Here is a 20,585-nt window from a genome sequence, read left to right as displayed (position 1 = left end):
TCACCTGGTTCCACTCTGGGCATCCATCCTTTGAAACTGACCTCACATTTACAACAACCCTGTGGGGTAAATATTATTTTGCCAATTTCATAGCAAATGAGAGTTTAGTAAATTGCCTGTAGGCCTCAAAGGGAGTATGTGTTTGGATTAGAACTTAAATTAGTCATATTAGAATAGAGATACACTCTAAAAGTAAACACACTTGGATTGAGTTGTTAGTATTTTTGAACGGCCAGTTTTAAATGATTATCCCTTCACTATTTATCCATTGCTTCCTTCCTTTCAGTAACAGAAAATGAATTCATAGAACTCACCTGAAGCTGAGATTGGGAATCAGAGGTGTTAGGACCATTAGGGCTTGAGAAATACCATAGAAGACCATCTGATGGGACCCTGGGGAGAAGGGATGTGTCAGCGAGCACTCTGGATAGGGCAGCACTTGAGGGGACTCTCAAAAGATGAGTAGGCATCAACTGGGTGGGTGAAATGATCAAAGAGCCCATGGCATCCTCTCAGATGGTGGGGTGTTTTTTCTTGATCCTTTTCCCTATGTCCTCCAGGTCTCCAATTTGAAGGACCAGATGCCCACCTCTATGAGGTAAGAGACCCCTTCCAGCCCCTCTTTGTCCTTAGCATCCTGTCCTCTGCTCACTGCCTACGTCCCATCCTCCTAGCTATGGCTGGTCTGAGACTCTGACAGAAGCCCCTATGTAGGTTTATGTGGATCGATATCAGATGTGAATCCACGGCTGGAGAAGGAGGAAAGTGGCAGGGGTGTGTAGAGGAATGATTTTTCCAGCCATGGGAGTGGCAAATGGCTGGAGTTCCAGGGAGGACTCCCAAGACATCAAAGAACCAGGTCCCCAGGGAGACTACCGCCACTGCTGCAGCTCCTGCCTCATGTTGCCTCTGTCACGGCTCATGCCAGCAAGATGGTTGCTCTGTGCCCCGCCTTTCTTTCCCCCACTTAATTTAGCTCCAAATGGTTTTATGCAAGCTTATCTGATTGGTGGGATGTAAATCACATGCAAAACCTTACTAAAATGTGTCTTGGAAAAGTGTTTTTAGTTTTCCCACCTCTGCATGCTAGACAGAGGTTAGAATGGTAAGCAAATCCAAACTGCTCTATCCGCCAAAGGCCTTCCCTGCCCCTCCACCTCCACCCTTATCCAAACCCATTACTTTCCCATTACTCTGTTATCATCTTCCTATCACTTATCTATACCTGAATTACTCTGTATGTGTGATCACATGCCTATGGCCTCTTCCCCTATAGACTATAACTTTCTTGAAGGCAGGGAATTTGTCTTGCTCGCTACTATTTTCCCAGTGTCTGTATCTTGGTTCTCAGAAAATGTCTTTTGGCTGATGGACTAAAAGGTTTTCAGCAGGAGCAACATAATCCAGTTTACCTTTAAAAAAAAATTTTTTTTATTGTGATTTGAGCAAAGACTCAAAATGTTACATAGCAAATTCATTTTCCATACAGCAGTTCATGCACATTTTGTTTTATGACATTGACTGCAATTCCCCACAATGTAACAGGTCTCTTCCTACTTCCTCCCCGTAGTTACTGCTTCCCTGTGTCCTTTCCTATGCCTTCCTGCCCCCTGAGCTATCTCCCTGTGCAAATACTGCCCTTCTGTTTCCAGTTTACTTTTCATGAAGGTAACTGACTTTTACAGAAGACAAAGCAAGAGAAGAAGGTAGCTTTCATTGTTGTTGCTGTTGTTATGTGCCATCGAGTCGGACTTGACTCAGAGCAACCCCTCCTTGGGTTTTTGAGGCAGTATCACTACGGAAGTAGATTGCCCCATCTTCCTTCTGAGGAGTGGCTGGTGGGTTTGAACCGCCAGCCTTCTGGTTAGTAGTCAAGTGCCTTAGGCACCGTGCCACCATAGCTCCCTAGCTTTCATTAGGGGGTAGCAATGGAGATGGAGAAAAGTGGAGCAACTCCAGCTACAGGTGGAAGGTAGAACTGACAGGACTCATTAGTAGATTGGATGTGGGCCTGAGGGAAGTGCACAACAAGGATGACTTCCATTCGGCGCCCTCCACAGTTGAGTTGATGATGGTGCCATTCTTGAGAACTGAGGAGAGAGGGTGGGAAATGAGTTTATAGAGAAAAGTCAGTTGTTCGGTTTTGAACAATGTGAGCGTGAGTTGCTCGTGGAACTTTTCTGCAGAGCTATGAATCAGCAGGAGGATTACAGCAAGAGATGAACAGAAGACACATATTTGACAACATCAGTATATACACAGTATTTAAAGTCCTGGGAACAGAGAAAATCCCCTAGTGTGAAGGTATAGAGTAAGAAGAGAAAAGGGTCCAGAACCAAGCTCTGAAAAACTCCATGTGGAGGTCAGACAGAGGAAGAAAAGGAGTGGGCAGAGAGAAGGCAAAAGGAGAAACAGGTGGAATAAGAAGAAATCTAGAGGAATCCTGCTCTAAAAGCAAAAAATACCAGTGGTTTGACAAAAGACAGGCATATGAGTTGAACATTTCCCTGAGGTAGATACACTCCTTGGAGAGATCAATCATGGGAGAAAGAAGGGCTGTTTATGCACAGGGAGACAGCTCAGGGGGCAGGAGTGTGTGGAGGGAAGGACACAGGGAAGAGGTAACTATCAGGAGGAAGTGGGAGGGGAGCTGTTGCATCGTGGTAAACTGTGGTCAACGTCACAAGACAAAGTGTATGTGAACTGCTGTATGGAAAGTGAATATGCTTTGTGAATTTTCACTCAAATCACAATTTAAAAAAAAAACAGTGGTTTGGGAAGCCCCACCTGGAACACCATGCCTGATGCTTCTCCTCTCACCTGTGTGCTCTTGCCCCGCTGCCCATCCTATGTTGCACCTTTTCTGAGGAACAGACATTTTTCAGCTCCTGATTTTAATGTCTTTCTGTCTCACCATCCCTAGGTTACCCTGACAGCTTCTCTGGGGACACTAAACACCCTTGCTGACACTCCAGACAGTGTGGTGCAGGGCAGAGGCCAGAAGCAACTGATAATTTCGACCAGTAACCGGGGGCTTTTGAATTTCATCCTCCATCACGTGACTTATACCAGCACGGGGTACCAGCACCACCGGGTAGACATGGGTGAGATCCTGTCCTTGAATTTCCAAATGCTGTGGAGCCAGAACACACCACTGGGCCCTCTCAAAGTCGTCCTCCAGAGAGCCTGCCGGTGTTTAAAATTCTTTTCTTGTTCCTGTTTATAATCCCAGATGCCTAACTTCCCAACTGCTGTACCCAGTACTAGTGTACTAGTGGTGCAGTGGTTAATACACATTAGATAGACTCCTACACTGAGTGTCTGTGGTCTGTCTCCCACACTGGACCAGGGCTTCCCAGGGCAGGGCTGAACCTCCCTCCTAGATCCCTAGTGGTGCAGTAGTTAAGCAGTTGACTACGAACCAAAAAGCAGTTCCAATTTACCAGCCACTCCACAGGAAAAAGATGTGTCAGTCTGGTTCTGTAAAGATGACAGCCTTGGAAACCCTATGGGGCAGTTCTATGTGTCCTATAGGGTCACTGTAACTCTGCATGGACTCAACAGCAGTGGTGGGTGATGTAATCAGTTTGGCTTCTTACTGAAAGGTTGATGCTACAGGTCCACTCAGAGGTACCTCAAAAGAAAGTCCTGGTTATCTGCTTCTGAAAAGTCATCCATCAAAAACCCTATGGGGCACAGTTCCACTCGGACACACGGAAGGCTGCCATGAGCCAGGCTGGACTTGGCAGCAACTTGGTTTATTTCAGACAGTAAATGGCAAAGTCAGAACTTCATCCGGATCCTGATTCCAAGCCCAGTGCTTGGACTCCACTCCACTGGAATCTCAACGGAGAAGAAGGATGGGTTTAGGAGGCATTCAGCAGATTGCCCCCAGCGACACACAGCAAATTAGCAGCCAGAATAAGACCAGAGTCCAATCCAGACTCTCTGGGCTCCTCAATCTCATTCCAGCCAGCATTTCCTGCTGGAATTGACTTCCTCAAGGCAGTGTGGAGCACGATCCAGATTTAATGGTGCCCAGGCTCTGACCTCCTTTCTTTTTGCAGTGAGTCTCGAGTCTGAGTCTTCGGTGGCCAAGTTTCCAGTGACCATTCGCCACCCTCTCATCCCCAAGTTACATGACCCTGGACCAGGTGAGGCCCTGGTCCCTGGGGCCCCATAATGGGACCCTATAGAGCTATTGGTAAACTTTAGAAGGGATCATTTCAGAGATGGAGGAGCGAGCGTTGACAAAAATAACAGTCCTGATGATTACTAAATGACAACTGTGTTTGGAAGGGAAAAAAAAATCTAGGACACTCTCCTCTAATACTGCTTACTTATACATAATATGATGTGTGCTTATTTTGAAAAAAACAAATGATAATATTTTAATAAGTAATTGTAATAAAAACAGAGTGGCACTGGGCATGAATACATATATACCAATGAAGTCAAATTGAGAATTCAGAAATAGATCCCATTCATGCTGGAGTTTCATTGCAATGAAGGTAGTTTCCAAGTCAAAGGAGGGTGAGGGAGAGATGCAGTAATCAGGAATCAGGTAGGATAATCATGTGGGGTGTCTCAACACCATTTATTTATTTTTATTTTCCATACAGCAGTTCATACACATTTTGTTTCATGACATTGACTGCAACTCCCCACAATGTAACAGCTCTCTTCCCACTTCCTCCTCTAGTTACCTGTGTCTTTCCCTGCCATGCACTACCCCCCTCCACCCCCAGCTGTCTCCCTGTGCAAACACCTTCTCTTCTCCCATGATTTATCACTCCAAGAAGTGTATCCACCTGATGTATCTACAGTGTATCTACCTATTCACCCCATATGGCTGTCTGCTGTTTGGCTGGAAGCCCCAGGAGTGAATTCAATTCCAGACCTGAAGGGAGACTAGGGGCCATAGTCTCAAGGGTCTCATCAGGTTCTATCAGACCAGCAAACCTGGTCCTTTTTATGATATTGAGGTTTTTTGTTTTTTTGTTTTTTGTTTTTTTAATTTTATTGTGATTTGGGTTAAAGTTTACAGAGCAAATTCATCTTCCATACAGCAGTTCACATACACTTTGTGTCATGACATTGACTGTAATCTCCCACAATGCAACAGCTCTCCTCCTACTTCCTCCCCACAGCTACCTCTTCCCTGTGTCCTTCCCTCCCACGCATTCCTGCCCCCTGAGCTGTCTCCCTGTGCATCTACAGCCCTTCTATCCTCCCATGATTGTTCTCTCCAAGGAGTGTATCTGACTAATGTAAATGTTCAGCTCATATGTATGTCTTTTGTTTGGCCGGAAGCCACAGAAGTGGGTTCAGTTCCAGACCTGAAAGGGAGCTAGGGGCCATAGTCTCAGTGGTTCCTCCAGGCTCTATCAGACCAGCAAACCTGGTCCTCCCTTTTCTTTTCCTTCATGGTTTTGAGTTTTGTTCCACATTGTTCTCCCACTCTGTCCAGGATTTCCTACACAGATCCTCCTCCAAGTGGTTGACAGTGGTAGCCGGGTACCATCTAGTTCTTCTGGTCTCATAGTCATATAGGCTGAGGATCACATAGTCTACTAGTCCCTTAGACTAATTGTTGACATGCATCTTTGGTTTTCTTCATTCTTCTCTGCTCTATAGGAGGAAAGACCCGTCATTGCATCTAGATGGCCACTTGCAACCTGTTAAGACCCCAGTCACTACTCACCAAAGTAGGATGTAGAACAATGTTTTTGTGTAGTATGTTATGCCAATTGAGCTTGATGTCCCTTGCGACTATGATCTAGAGCCCATAGGTCCAACTACTCACTCCCTTCAAGTAGCTGGGTGTGATCAAGAAGCCACCACAAACTTGCCCCTTGTCAGCTCTACTATACACCCAGATAGTCTTACAGCACATACAAATATGCATGTAGTAACATTGTCTGCTAATCCTATACATGGCCCTGGGCACACTCTCCCCTGCCTAGACATACCTGATCATTCAGCCTGTCCACCCATCTATCCACCTGTAGATCAATGCTTGCCATCACTGACAACACAGTACTGTACATGCAAAAGTGTTCTTTGTTGTCTTTACCTCTCATGTACCTCTCTCTGTCTTCCTCCTCCTCAGTCCCACCAGGTTGCTCACTCATTTTTGGTACATTGCCCTTCGCTTCAGCCAAATCAATACTTGTCTCTACCTATCTAGCAGTGTTCCCTCTGTCCCCATCCCTGGTAACCAACAAAGAAAGCTTCCTTCCATATAGAAACCTTTCCTTGACTTTTTACAATAGTGAACTAATACAATACTTGCCCTTCTGTGATTCATTTACTTCACTCAGCATAATGTCCTCCAAGTTCATCCACGTTATGCCCCCCCCCCTTTTTTTAACAGATTCTACATTATTCTTTATTGTTGCATAGTATTCCATTGTGTGTATATACCACAGTTTGGTTATCCATTCTTCTGTTGATGGGCACCTAGGTTGTTTCCATCTTTTTTGCTATTGTAAATAGTGCTGCAAAGAACATGGGTGTGCATATACCTGTTCTTGTCCTGGCTCTCACTGCTTTAGGATATATTCCTAGTAATGGGATTGCTAGATCAAACGGTATATCTAATTCCAACTTTTTAAGGAATCATCATACTGCTTTCCACAGTGGTGGAAATTTTAGAGTCCCACCAGCAGTGTATGAGAGTCCCAATCTCTCCACACCCCTGCCAGCAGTTGTTTTCTGTTTCATTGAACTTTGCAATTAGTGCTGGGGTGAGATGCTATCTCACCATTGTTTTGATTTGCATCTCTGTAATGGCTAATGAGGAACTCTAGTGCCTAAGGCATTTGACTGCTAACCAGAAGGCTAGCACTTCAAACCCACTGGCCACTCCTCAGAAGGAAGGTTGGGCAATCTACTTCCGCAGTAATATGGCCTTGGAAACCCAAGGAGGGGTCGCTATGAGTCAGATCTGACTCCATGGCAGTGAGTTTGTTTTTGTTTTTTTTTAATGACTAATGATTGTGAACATTTCTTCATGTGTTTGTTGGCCACTTGAATATCTTCTTTGGTGAAGTGTCTGTTCATGACTTTGGCCCATTTTTTAAATTGGATTGTCTTTTTTGTTGTTCAAGGGTTGGAGTATTCTATAAATTTTAGAGAAAAGTCCCTTTTTTTCTCACTCTGTGGGTTCTCTTTTTACTCTTTTGGAGAAATCTTTTGAAGTATATAAAAAATTCATTTTTAGAGGGTCCCAATCATCTAGTTTATCTTCTGTTTGTGCAATTTGGGTTATGCTTGATAGTCTATTTAGGCCATAAATTAGGGCCCCTAAATTTTACCCTATTTTTTTCCTTGAGGAACTTTATAGTTTTAGGTTTTACATTTAAGTCTCTGATCCATTCGGAGTTAGTTTTTATCAACACCATTTATTGCAGAGCCTATCCTTTGCTTAGGAGCTCTGGTAGCATAGTGGCTAATCAGAAGGCTGGCGGTTCAAACCCATCAGCCACTCCTCGGAAGGAAGGTTGGGCAATCCTACTTCCATAGTGATACTGCCTCAGAAACCCAAGGAGGGGTCACTATGAGTCGGGTTTGACTTGACGGCACATAACAACAACAACATCCTTTGCTTATCTTTCCACTTCTATCACACGCCCAGTTCCCATATATGCAGGGATCTGAGTCTGGGCTTTGCTAGGTTCCATTGATCTGTTTGTGTACCCTTGGTCTAATTCCATAATGTTCAGTTACCAAGACTTTATGACAGATTTTGCTATCTGGTAGGGACAAATCCTATCTCACTCTACTTCATTTGCAAAATTTTCTTAACTCTTCTTGGTCACTTACTTTTCCATTAGAATCGTAGGACCAGCTTGTCAAGAGCCTCTACAGTCTGTAAGCTTTTGATTGGAGCTGCACTGAATTTACAGATTAGTTAGAGATGAATTGAAAACTTTATAAAGTTGAATATTCCCAGCCATGAATCTTGTATACCTCTCCACATGTTTTGGTCTCTTTACAGTTTCTTCAATTTTTTTTTTTTTTTTTGTGTGTGTGTGTGTGTGTAATTTTATTTGTAAAGAAATTGCTTGTATTTTTACTGGATTTAGCTTTGTTGTTGTTGTTAGGTGCCAGTTCCAACTCATGGCAACCCTGTGTACAACAGAACAAAACACTGCCCAGTCCTACACATCCTCACAGTCATTGCTGTTTGAGGCCACTGTTGCAGCTACTGTGTCAATACATCTCATTGAGGGTCTTCCTCTTTTTTTTGCTGACCCTCTAATGTCCCAAGCATGATGTCCCTCCTAATAACATGTCCAAAGTACATGAGATGAAGTCTTGCTGCCCTTGCTTCCAAGGAGCATTTAGGCTGTACTTCTTCCAAGACAGATTTGTTTGTTCTTCTGGAAGTCCATGGTATATTTAATATTCTTCACAAACACCATAATTCAAATGTATCAATTCTTGTTCGGTCTTTCTTGTTCATTGTCCAGTTTTCACATGCAGATGAGGTGACTGAAAATACCATGGATTGGCCCAGACACACCTTAATCCTCAAGGTGACCTGTTTGTTTGTTTTGTTCAACACTTTAAAGAAGTCTTTTGCAGCAGATTTGCCCAATGCAATACATCATTTGATTTAGCCTTAAGTTCCTTTTACTTTTTTAATTGTGAATCGGATCTTTTCTTTCACATTTTACAGTGACACCTGCGAAAGGTGGAACTTAACAGAACTGCCTTGTTTTTCCAGGTCTCTCAAGTTTTCTGCCTTTGATAGGGTGCAGTTTTACTACTTTTATGGGGCTTATTTTAGTAGAAAATATTCTAGTTTTTCTTCTCTGACAGGTTTCTGCCTTACACAGGTTCTAGCTTTCACAGATTTTACTGTAATTGGTTATTGTTGGTATATAGGAATATTAGTGATTTTTGAGTGTTGAACTTATAAACAGCACCCTTGCTGGTTATTATTTTTTAACATATAGACAAATACGTTGTCTATATGTATATACATGTTGTCTTAGGCAAATAATGATAATTTTTGCTTCTTCCTCTCCAATTCTTATCATTTCTTTCTTTCTCTTACTGCACTGGCTGAAATCTCCAATACAGTGTTGAATGGTAGCAGGGATAGGCAGTTAAGCTTGTTCCTGACTTTAAGAAGCATATTCTACGGTTTCCCACCCATGTTTGCTGTTGAGTGCGGCAGATGCGTTACGGTAAAAAAGTTCCCGCCTTTTCTTCTTTCTCTATTGCTAAGAATTTTTCTGTTTCTGTTTTCTCTTTTCTACTTCCCTTACTAAGAGTTTTAATTATAAATGAAAATTGAATTTTAGCAGTTAATTTGTCGGCATCTGTTGAAATAATTTTTCTCCTATAAGTGCGTTCATGTGGTGATTTATAATGATAGATTTTCTGCTAATGAAATATCCTGGCATTTCTGGAATAAACTCACTTTGATTGTGATACTTTATTTCATTAAATGCTGAATTAAATTTGCTATTTTATTTATTCTTGCATCTATATTCAAAACTGAGATTACCTTTTCCTGTAATGTCCTTGTCTGGTTTTTTTTTCTTCTTCATAGTATGTCCTTGTCCAGTTTTGTTAATATTATACAAACCTCATAAAATGAGTTAGGTAGGTTTCCCGATTTTCTGAAATGCATTGTAATAGCGGGAATTACATGTCCTGTGAAGATTGCTAAGACTTACCTGGTGCTTGCTCCTCGTTTTTACTTTTTCTTTTTTCTTGTCCAAGTGGGAGACTAGGAGTGGGAATATGAGTAAGAAGAACAAGAGAAAGGGGAAATTTTTTTAGACAGCAATTCTGTCTTTAATGGTTATTGATCAATGTGTACATTGAGTCAGTTTTAGAAATGTTCCTATAAAATTACCCATTGACCTAACATTTCAAATGTATTACCATAAATTTGTTCACAGCATTCTCTTATACTTTAAATTTTTTTTAATACATTTGACGTTATGCCCCCTTTTGGTTCGTAACATTTATCTTCAATAATTTTATGTTGTTTTCATAGCCATATATTCTTCCTCCATTTATGCCTGTTTTTGTTCCATATTTTTTTTATTTTTCAAGTATGTGATTCTTTTATTTATCTAATTAAAGATCACAAGCATTTTGTTTTATTCCCTTTTCAGATTTCTCTGTTAGTTTCCATCTGGTAGATCTGTTGGCTGTTGTTCCTCATATTAGTTTCCTGTGAGAGTTTTGGAATTTTTGTTAGTGGGCTTACCTTGAGTAAGAGATATCTGTTTGCTTGTTTGTTTTCTTCTCTCCTGCTCGCTTGCTTACTCCCAGTCTGTTAGCTGACTCCCATCCCACAGTTTTATAATTGCTGCTACCCCTAGTATTCTCGGATTCCTAGTCTACCCTTTTATACTTAACTCTTGGGGATTGGGGCCTATAGTGATATTGGAGTTATTGAAGATCCAGATGGGCTTCAGGGTGGCTTGGTACAGGTCCTGGCTGGGAGGCAGTATCGTTTATGTTATCACCCAGGGCTGTGTGCAGGGATGACAGTTGTTTGGGGACTCCTTGCACAGCCAGTAGTATGGAGTGGAAGGTGGAGGGAGTGCAGCTTTGCTCCAGTTCCTGGTTTCTAGCTCTAGACCCACACATCCTATGTCACCCCTCAGAATAGGCCTCCTGCCTCTTCTGCCTGCTTCTGACCTCGGAATAATCAGGTCAAAACTTCAACTATGCCTGCTGCTTTTTATTTCTGTTCCTCGGGAGAAATTTATTCTATTTTTGAGCATGGCTCTAGCTCTGTATTTTCATTTGTGTAACTGTCATTGTATGTATTGGGGGGGGAGGAATCTTGAAGCAGAAACTTCCAATACCAACTTAGCCACGAGTCCCAAACCTCGACCATATTGCATTGGTAATTCATGCCCCTGGTTCTCTCTACTAAAACAAAAGAACCAAACACTGGACTTTGGGAGGAGAGGATTCATTTGACATGCTCTTGAACACAACTTAATTGATTCTTTTAACTGACATCTTTTCCCCTCCCTTCCTCAGATTCAGGAAGAATTGCAGTTATAGGCAACATGTATTAAAAAGGGAGTTCTGAAATGACTTCTAATTTCTGTCATTCTGAGAAAGTGGTTTTGAAATGAGGGTATGGAACACTCAGCCACAAATAATAGGTAAGATGCGGCTTTCAGGATGCCTTGACTCCAGCTGACCACATACTCATCATATATCACATAGACCCATCAGTGAGTCGGGCTCCATAAAAAGTGACTGAATCCCAAACACATACCAGCAGCTCCAGGTGTTTCATCATGGGGTCTTTTCCATAGAAAACTGTTTTCTCCCAAACTTTTATGTAAATTACAGGCATTAAGATGGATCCAAGTCTTCCAATCTCCAAGTTGACCTGTTTCCAAGCATGTCTTCCTTGAGGGGTAACAACCAGACAGCCTTCTCTATAGGAGGTACAGCTGATGGCAGGGGCAGATCTTAAGTCCTTTAGATCCTTCTCCTCTTCTTGGGCCTTGTTATCCTCTGAGTTAAATCTCCTGATGAACAAAGCCCTGCCTGTCTCAACTCCTAGTCTTAAAATGAAAGCAGAATGCAAGCAATGTATTGATCCAAAAACCCACTACACTGTAGTCAATTGAGACTCATAGTTACCCTATAGGACAGAGTAGAACTGCCCCATAGGGTTTCCAAGGCTGTAAATCTTTATGGAAGCAGAGTGCCTCATCTTTCGCCCATGTAGTGGCTAGTGGGTTTGAACTACTGACCTTTTGGTTAGCAGCCTAATGCTTTAACCACAGCACTACCAGAACTCCTGGTAACAGATTCGTGTAAAATGAAGCATCAAAACAGACAGGAGGAAAATGTCATAGAACTAAGGAGGGAAACTCCAGGAGATAAGCACAAAATTTCTATCAGTTGGGTACATCTTAAATATATTGATTTTTCAGTCCAACTAACAAACTCTCATTAGCACCTACTGTGTATTAGTGAAGGAACCCTGGTGGCAGAGTGGTTAAAGCACTCAGCTGCTAACTGAGAGGTCAGTGGTTCAAACCCACTAGCCATTCTGAGAGAGAAAGATGAAGCAATCTGCTCCCATAAAGATTATAACCTTGGAAACCCTATGGGGCAATTCTACTTTGTCCTATAGGGTCACTGTGAGTGGGAATCAACTCAATGACAATGGGTTTGGTTTGGTGGGTTTGATATATTAGGGGCATGAGGCCCGCAAGCACTGAAATTCTATGGCAAAAAGAAGCTATCGGATCATGATTTGAGTCTGGAACTGACCCCCCTATGGCTCAACTTTCAGCCAAACAATAGAGAGGTCTACAAGGTGAACAATAACACTAGGGAGGTATGCATTTCTTACATCATTCCTTAGATTCTTCTAGATCAAAGGGGCAGTATTTGCCCAAGGCCAAAGTTTGGAAAGCTGGAAGGGTTAGGAGAGAAGGAAGAATGGAAATGAGAAATACAGGGAGGAAGTAAGATGAGTGAGGTTACATTGAAAGGATTGCTATCAATGAATTGTTAAAAGGGAAATGGATTTGCTCTGTAAACTTTCACCCAAATCACAATAAAAAGTTACAAAATAAAAAAGAAGCAGCAGAAGAAACTATCAGACCAAAACAAGTCAAGACAGTGAAGTTCCTGCCAGACAAATCCTGACACCCACCTCTTTCTTGCCCAGAGAGAAAGCTCAGAGACCTGGTGACCATTGCCACCAAGACGTTCCTCCGCCCCCACAAGCTCAAGGTGCTGCTCCACAGCATTCGCAAGTATTACCCGGACCTGACTGTGATTGTGGCTGACGACAGCAAGCAACCCCTGAAGATTAATGACATCCATGTGGAGTATTACACCATGCCCTTTGGGAAGGTACATTCCTCCAAGATTAGGAGACACCCCTGGGTCCCAGGACAAGCAGGTCAGAGTCAGCTCCTACCCTGAATGGGGCTACTTCAGCTGCTTTCCCAAGGAGGCAGGGTCCTGGAGTGGGATGGGGTGAGAACACTCTTCTGAGTCCCCCCACCCCCGCTGACTTCAGAGTCACAGAGAAATCGGGTCACCCTCAAATTTCTGTATTAATGGGGTGATTAACCCAGGCTTTCTTCATATTTGGTGTGGAAATTGAGTGGGGTCCAAATAAGTGACTTGATGTGTCTAACATTCTAAGGCTCCTGATCAATCAGATCCACTCTTACAAAAACCTTGCATCTCTATCATGCCACCCATGCTGAAGCTGGGGTGTCTCTCTTTCTCTGACTCCCTCCCTGCCTTCTAACCTCCTTCTCTTCCCATCTCACCTTCCCCTCTTTTCACTCTCTCTCTCTCTCTCTCTCACACACACACACACACACACACACTTTCCTTCAAGCAAACAGGTCTTTGAACCCTTTCACTCTATAAGAATCACCTCAGGATCTTGTTAAAATGTAGATCGTGATTTCAATATATCTGGGGTAGAAATGCAAATCCTCATCAGAAGGCCAAACTGGACTGAACTGGCTCTAAGCCATGAGATAAACATAACGGAGCGCTCTCCCCAACATCTTCCAGGCAACATAACAGGAGACGGAAGGAGAGCCACAGAAATGCTGTCAGGGGACAAAGCACTTAAATCAATCATATTGGCTACAAGGGCAAGGACTTTCTAGTCTTTCTTGGTCTCTGTCTTTGTTCCTGAGAGTCACTGTCCCAGAGGCATATCTGTGGAAAATAGAGCCTATGGCAATTGGTTTTAAATTGCTGAGTGATATCTCAGAGCTGGAGATGGAAACTGTGATGGTGAATAGAAACTGCTCATTGGTGCCCAGGGCATGTGCCATACCTGCTGTTCCCTAGGTATAGGGTGCCTCTGCACTGTCCCTTCTTCCAGATTTCCATTGAGACATGGATTCCTTTAACCTAGTGCTTCTTAAGCAGGGCTTTAAAGTGGTTCATTGGGATTGGCCCCCTGCTGAGAATTGGGGTTTCCACTCCAGATACACTGTATCAGAATCTACATTTTAACTAGTTCTCCACATCATTCTATGTCTACCTGAGAATCACCTGAGGATCTGTAAGAATCACCTGGGGTTCTTTTTTTTAAAATTTTTATTGTGATTTGGATGAAAGTTTCCAGAGCAAATTCATTTTCCATACAGCAGCTCATACACATTTTGTTTCGTAACATTGATTGCAATTCCCCACAGTGTAACAGCTCTCTTCCCACCTCCTCCCTGTAGTTACCTCTTTCCTGTGTCCTTCCCTCCCACACACTCCCACCCCTCAAGGTATCTCCCTGTGCAAACACTGCCCTTCTGTTCTCTCAAGATTGATCACTCCAAGGAGTGTATCTACTTGATATAAATGTTCGCCCCATATGTCTGTCTATGGTTTGGCTGGAAGCCACAGGAGTGAGTTCAGTTTGGGGTTCTTGTTAAAATGTAGATTCTAATTCAGTATATCTAGAGTAGAAATGGGAGCTCTGGTAGCATAGTGGCTAAAACACTTGCCTGCTCACCAGAAGGCTGGCGCTTCAAACCCACCAGCCACTCCTCAGAAGGAAGGTTGGGCAATCCTACTTCCGTAGTGATACTGCCTCGGAAACCCAAGGAGGGGTCGCTATGAGTTGGGGCCGACTCGACGGCACATAACAACAACAACAGAGTAGAAATGCAAGTTCTCATCAGGGGTTCGAACCAGAATGAGCCAGTTGGAAGCCCTGTTCTCATCCTGGTAGAACACTGGGTTCACCTGGGAGCTTTAAAAAATCCTGATGCTACATCAGGTAGATACACTCCTTAGAAGGATCAATCATGGGAGAACAGAAGGGCAGTGTTTGCACAGGGAGATAGCTCAGGGGGCAGGAATGCATAGGAAAGAAGGGCACAGGGAAGAAGTAACTACTGGGAGGAAGTGGGAAGAGAGCTGTTACATTGTGGGGAACTGCAACCATTGCATTTTCTCATGAAACAAAATATGTATGAACTGCTGTATGGAAAATGAATTTATAAACTTTCACCCAAATTGCAATTAAAAAAAAAAAAATCCTGATGCTTCCATTCCACCCTACTCCATCGATCTGATTGCTCTGGATGCAGCCTGGGTGTTGGGAATTTAAAATGCTCCTCAGGTCATTCTAACATGTAGCCAGGGTTGGTAATGACTGATCTAACCTCATTCCTACTGCAGGGTTGGTTTGCTGGTAGGAACCTAGCCATATCTCAGGTCACCACCAAATACGTTCTCTGGGTGGATGATGACTTTTTCTTCGTCAACAAGACCAAGATTGAGGTGCTAGTGGATGTCCTGGAAAAAACGGAACTAGATGTGGTAAGGGAAATTGTCTGAGATCAGCGGAAAATAAAAATCCAAAGGACCCAACACTAGTATGGTGAAGGCTCTGGCTGCAATAGCAAAAAGAAGGCACAGGCAGCCCTGGAGTTAGGAACCTCTAACTTAGAGACAACTTGTACTTGTCTTTTAATGTTATGTAAATTTGCCCTCACTTTGAAACATTGGACCGATCCCTAAACCAAAACCAAACTCACTGCTAATTCCAACTCATAGCAACCCCCTTTGGGTTTCCAAGGTGGTAAATCCTTATGGAAGTGGATGGCTCAGTCTTACTTCCACGGAGTGTCTGGTGGGTTTGAACCACCAACCTTCTGGTTAGAAGTCAAATGCCTTAGGCACTACACCACCAGAGCTCCTTGGACCAATCCCTACTCACAATAAATTCTCATCACAATCACCTTCACTTGCTACATGTGCAGGTTTTAAATCATTGAAAAATCTTCAAGCCTTTTCTTGCACTAACCAAAAACAAACAAACAAACAAAAACCACTGCCTTTGAGTCAATTCTTACTCATAAAGTAAAGCTAAATGAGAACCATTGCACCTGTTCCGAATTACCTACAGACTAGACTTACAGGTTTACTTAAAGACACACTTTCATAAACCAGTAACTGCCTTAACTGAGGGATAATTTGAAGAGTAGATACAGAAAGAGTGTAATTCTTATAGATACAGTCCAATAAGGCTTCCTGGAAGAGGCAAGAGAATATTGAGTCTGTGCTCTCTAATGTGGATTTCTTTGCCCACCAATAGGTAGGAGGAAGTGTGCTTGGAAACGTGTTCCAGTTTAAGCTGTTGCTAGAACAGAGTAAGAGTGGGGATTGTATTCACCGGAGGCCAGGATCTTTCGGGCCACTGGACAGCTTCCCCAACTGTGTGGTGACAAGCGGAGTCGTCAACTTCTTCCTGGCCCACACAGAGCGACTCCAAAGAGTTGGCTTCGATCCTCACCTGCAACGAGTGGCTCACTCAGGTGAAGAGGTTGGAAGAGTGAAGGGAGCTGGGCTTGCATTAACCTTAGAAGTTTGTTCTTTCCAAGGGCCATACCCCACTGATCATGGTCTCTTTTTCCAGAAAGCTTTTCCATGTGACTGTATTTGGTTAACTGTCCCCTCTCTTTGTCCCCCCTGTATTTGGTTAACTGCTCCCCCCCCCCCCCGTGGACTGGAGTCCACAGTTCTACTTGGAAAATTCCTCTGTGTCTCTCTAAATCTGCCCCATATCGCTGCCTGAGATATGAGCTTATTTATTTCCTTCCAACTTGGCGGGTTCCAAGAGTCCTTAAGGGTGTAGATCTTCATGGGGCTGAACCTTGCCAGGGATCTTCTCTCAGATCAGGGCATTTGAATGAAGCTCATAGTTCCTTCTCCTGCTCTCCCTTTTCTTGCAGAGTTCTTTATTGATGGGCTAGGAAGCCTGTTTGTGGGGTCTTGCCCAGAAGTGATTATAAGTCACCAGGCCCGTTCCCAAGCAGTGGACTCAGAGTTGGTTGCCTTGGAGAAGACCTATAGTATATACCGGGCCAACACCAATGCTCAGGTCCAGTTCAAGCTGGCTCTGCACTACTTCAAGAACCATCTACAGTGCTCCACATAAAGGTGCAAGTGGTAGGAAAAGCACTAGACTGCCTGATTATAAGTATTTAGAACAGTGGAACTGGTGTTAGGGCTGCCAAAAAACAGACTACTGATAAGATGAACATCGTAATTGAATCAGTTGGTAGGTACGGGCAAATGGGTCATAAACCAGACCTCACAACACACTTTATGTTCTATTTCTTTCTTTGTAAATGGCTAGATATTAAATATTTTATGTAACATAAGTTACAAAAGCACCAGTCAAAGGTTAAGAGTCATTAGAAATGGACCAGTCACTAACCAGGGCAACAGAAACTATGTAAGTAAGAATCATTATTTTTTGAATAGTGCTTACTTGTGAAGCATTTGCACATGGTTTCATATCATCTCAGTTGATCTCTCGTAAAAGATTATATGATGGGTTGGTATCCACTGTGAAAAGAATGGGTTATTTTTGGGAAATTATATCAATATACAATAGCAGAGTCTCTTCAGCATCACTGCTACCAGATGGACTCAAAAAATATGAATAACCTCTGATGAGGTTCAGTTCAGTCCAATAACAAAACTGGGCAGCCAGGGTGAGCAGATGAGAGCAGGGAGATGTCACCATCACCTAGACCACTGAGGAAGGCTCCGTGGAGTAACTACTCCAGAGTCTAATAGATGGAAGGGATCAGGCACACAGAGGAAAGGAGAAGAGCATTGGGCCCATTCCACTGTCTACCAGAACAAAGGCTTCCTTGGCATCAGACTTGCTACCTCAAAGATACATTCCAGAATGCCAAAGATTAAACTTGGAGTTGGTGTTAAGATGTCATGATGAACAGACATCACTGATGCTTCACTCACAGTGTAAGTACAGTGGCAAATCAAAACATTCCGAGGGCCAGGAAGGCTCTTTCTGCATGTCAGCAGGTTTTACAACTACTCCTCTAGTTCTGCCTTTATGGTTTCTACCTACCATGGCTCTTCCTGAAGACTCCTACTTCTTAAATAATATTTTATTGAGTTTTTGGTGAAAGTTTACACAGCAAGCTAGGTTCCCATTTGACAATTTCCACACAGATTATTCAGTAACACTGAGTTGTTCATGAGACAATGGTCAAAAGCCTTCCAACCCAAAAAACCGATCTTGGAAGGTGTTTGGTTATGTCTGAAGAGTACCTGTATTTGTGTTTCCAATGAATATGTGTGCTTGCACTCACATATTTGTATTTATAGACAGTTCTATCTGTTCTCACCTATGTGCACACCTGTACCTCCCTGTATAACAATATGCCTATACCCATCCAAATCTGCTCATTCATTTTTATTTTGGCTGTGCTATCCACATTTGGTGCCACTTTTCCCATCACTCAAAATAACAAGTCTCTATATTCTATAGCTCTGGTGGTTCAGTGACTAAGGCATTTGACTGCTAACCAGAAGGTTGGTGGTTCAAACCCACCAGCCACTCTGAGGAAGGAAGATGGGGCAATCTCACCCATATGTTTCAAGGACTCATCATTGTTCTTTATGTATGTGTAGCATTCCATTGTATGTATGTACCACAATTTACTTACCCATTCATCCACTGATGGGCACTTTGATTGTTTCCACTTACTTGCTATTGTAAACAAAGTAGCAATGAACATAAGTGTACATGTCTGTTTGTGCCATTATTTCTGTTATATATTAATAAAACTTCATGAAAATACTTTGGTGGCCAAATAACTTTGACAAATACTTTATATTTCATCTCGCTCTTGGGAAGTCACAATTCACATTAGATATTAAAGTCTCTAAGAATCCTTCAGTAAAGAAATTTGTAACTTTGTTTAATTCAGTATTTCCCAGATATGGATATTAACTGGCAATCAAATTTTTTTATTCTCCCCAAACAGAATTGTGTATGAGAAATTAAGGATCATTAGAAGTGGATCAGGAGCTCTGGTGGCGTAGTGCCTAAGGCATTTGGCTGCTATCCAGAAGGCTAGCGGTTCAAACCCACTAGCCACTCCTTGGAAGGAAGGTTGGGCAATCTATTTCTGTAGTGAAACTGCCTGGGCACTTTGAATGTAGCTTAAGCACATTTAAAAATAGTAAACAACTTGCATTATTCTTCAATTTTTACATATGTAGGTCTGACCATACCATGCATGAAGTGTGCTGTACTTCTTTACATTGGCAATTAGACTGGCATTGAATGCTAAAATTGAAGATGTTACTTTTATAAAAATATTTAGTAAGATTTAATTAAATTTCTAAAAATTAAATTTAAAATAGTTTTAGATGATTTTTATTTTAAATTTTTATATTAATTATAATGTCTCATGTTAATATTTCAGAAGAAAAACAACTTCTAAAGTATGAAACACCATTTTTTAATTTCTTGCACTTTCTTCAATTTATCCTTGAAATAAAATTTTTACACTTTCAATACAGTTACATTTTTTTTAATTCCTTAGATTTAAAAATAAATAAAATGTAACTATTGAAAGTGTAAAAATTTTACTTCAAGGGTAAATTGAAGTAAATGCAAGAAATTTAAAGAAAAATGATGTTTGTTTCATACTTTAGAAATTGCTAAGGTCATAATTGCTTAGATTATTACTGGTCCACAATAAGACAAGGAGCTTGCTTCAGAATGTAACTCACTGAGAAAGTCTTGCCATGAAAAAATACCAGCTAAAGTAAAACAGTATGTTTAGAGACGTGGTTGATTTTGATTCCGGCACAAGCTCCTCATTGCAGGCTAATAAGAAACATACACTTCTGGAAGTGAAAACAACCACTTCGGAAGCTTGTTGGCAATTTATAATAAACTTAAATATACACTTACCCTATGATCCAGCAATTCCATTCCTACGTATATACTCCAAACAAAAAAAAGGCTTGTACAAGAATTGTCATATTTATATTAGACTCATACTGGAACCAACCCAAATGTCCATCATTTGGAGAAGAGATAAATATTTTTTGTTTGTTTTGGAAAATACAGTGATTAAAAAAAATTATTATAATTTGGGTGAAAATTTACAGAGTGAATTAATTTTCCATATAGCAGTTCATATAGTTTGTTTCATGACATTGACTGCAATTCCCCATAATGTAACAGCTCTCTTCCCATTTTCTCCCCGTAGTTACCTCTTCCCTGTGTCCTTCACTCCCAAGCACTCCTGGCCCCCAAGCTATCTCCCTGTGTAAACAATGTCCTTCTGTTCTCCCATGATATACACTCCAAGGAGTGTATCTTCCTGATGTAAATGTTCACCCCATATGCTTGTCTGTTGTTTGGCTGGAAGCCACAGGAGTGAGTTCAGTTCCAGACCTGAATGGTAACTATGGGCCATAGTCTCTGGGCTCTCACCAGGTTCTATCAGACCACCAAACCTGGTCTTTTTTTTTTTTTTTTTTTATGATTTTGAGTTTTGTTCCACATTGTTTTCCCACTCTATCCAGGATCTCCTGCACTGATCCCCCTCCGAGTGGTTGACATTGTAGCCAGGCACCATCTAGGTCTTCTGGTCTCATGGTCATATAGGCTGAGGATCACATGGTCTACCAGTCCCTTGGACTAATTGCTTCTGTAAGTCTTTGGTGTTCCTCATTCTTTGCTCTGTAGGAGGAGAGACCCATCTTCGCATCTAGATGGCCACTTGGAAGCTTTTAAGATCCCAGTCGCTACC

At 42.1% G+C, this 20,585-nt stretch overlaps 1 protein-coding gene across 1 annotated transcript in view; it reads left to right on the top strand.

Moving 5' to 3' along the window:
- B4GALNT2 (beta-1,4-N-acetyl-galactosaminyltransferase 2) overlaps positions 1–16,933 on the top strand; it is a 50,678-nt gene extending 33,745 nt beyond the window's left edge. The window contains exons 5-11 of the mRNA XM_007942176.2: positions 561–598; positions 2,924–3,104; positions 4,068–4,154; positions 12,686–12,873; positions 15,172–15,312; positions 16,091–16,310; positions 16,728–16,933. Of these exons, the coding sequence (XP_007940367.1) occupies positions 561–598; positions 2,924–3,104; positions 4,068–4,154; positions 12,686–12,873; positions 15,172–15,312; positions 16,091–16,310; positions 16,728–16,933 (1,061 nt within the window). The remainder of the gene's footprint in view (positions 1–560; positions 599–2,923; positions 3,105–4,067; positions 4,155–12,685; positions 12,874–15,171; positions 15,313–16,090; positions 16,311–16,727) is intronic.
- Positions 16,934–20,585: the final 3,652 nt, after the last annotated feature.

Source organism: Orycteropus afer, unplaced genomic scaffold (assembly GCF_000298275.1).
Source record: "Orycteropus afer afer isolate SDZICR_OR568_19922 unplaced genomic scaffold, OryAfe1.0 scaffold00085, whole genome shotgun sequence".
Classification (NCBI taxonomy): Eukaryota; Metazoa; Chordata; class Mammalia; order Tubulidentata; family Orycteropodidae; genus Orycteropus; species Orycteropus afer.
This window is presented reverse-complemented; position numbering and strand designations above follow the sequence as displayed.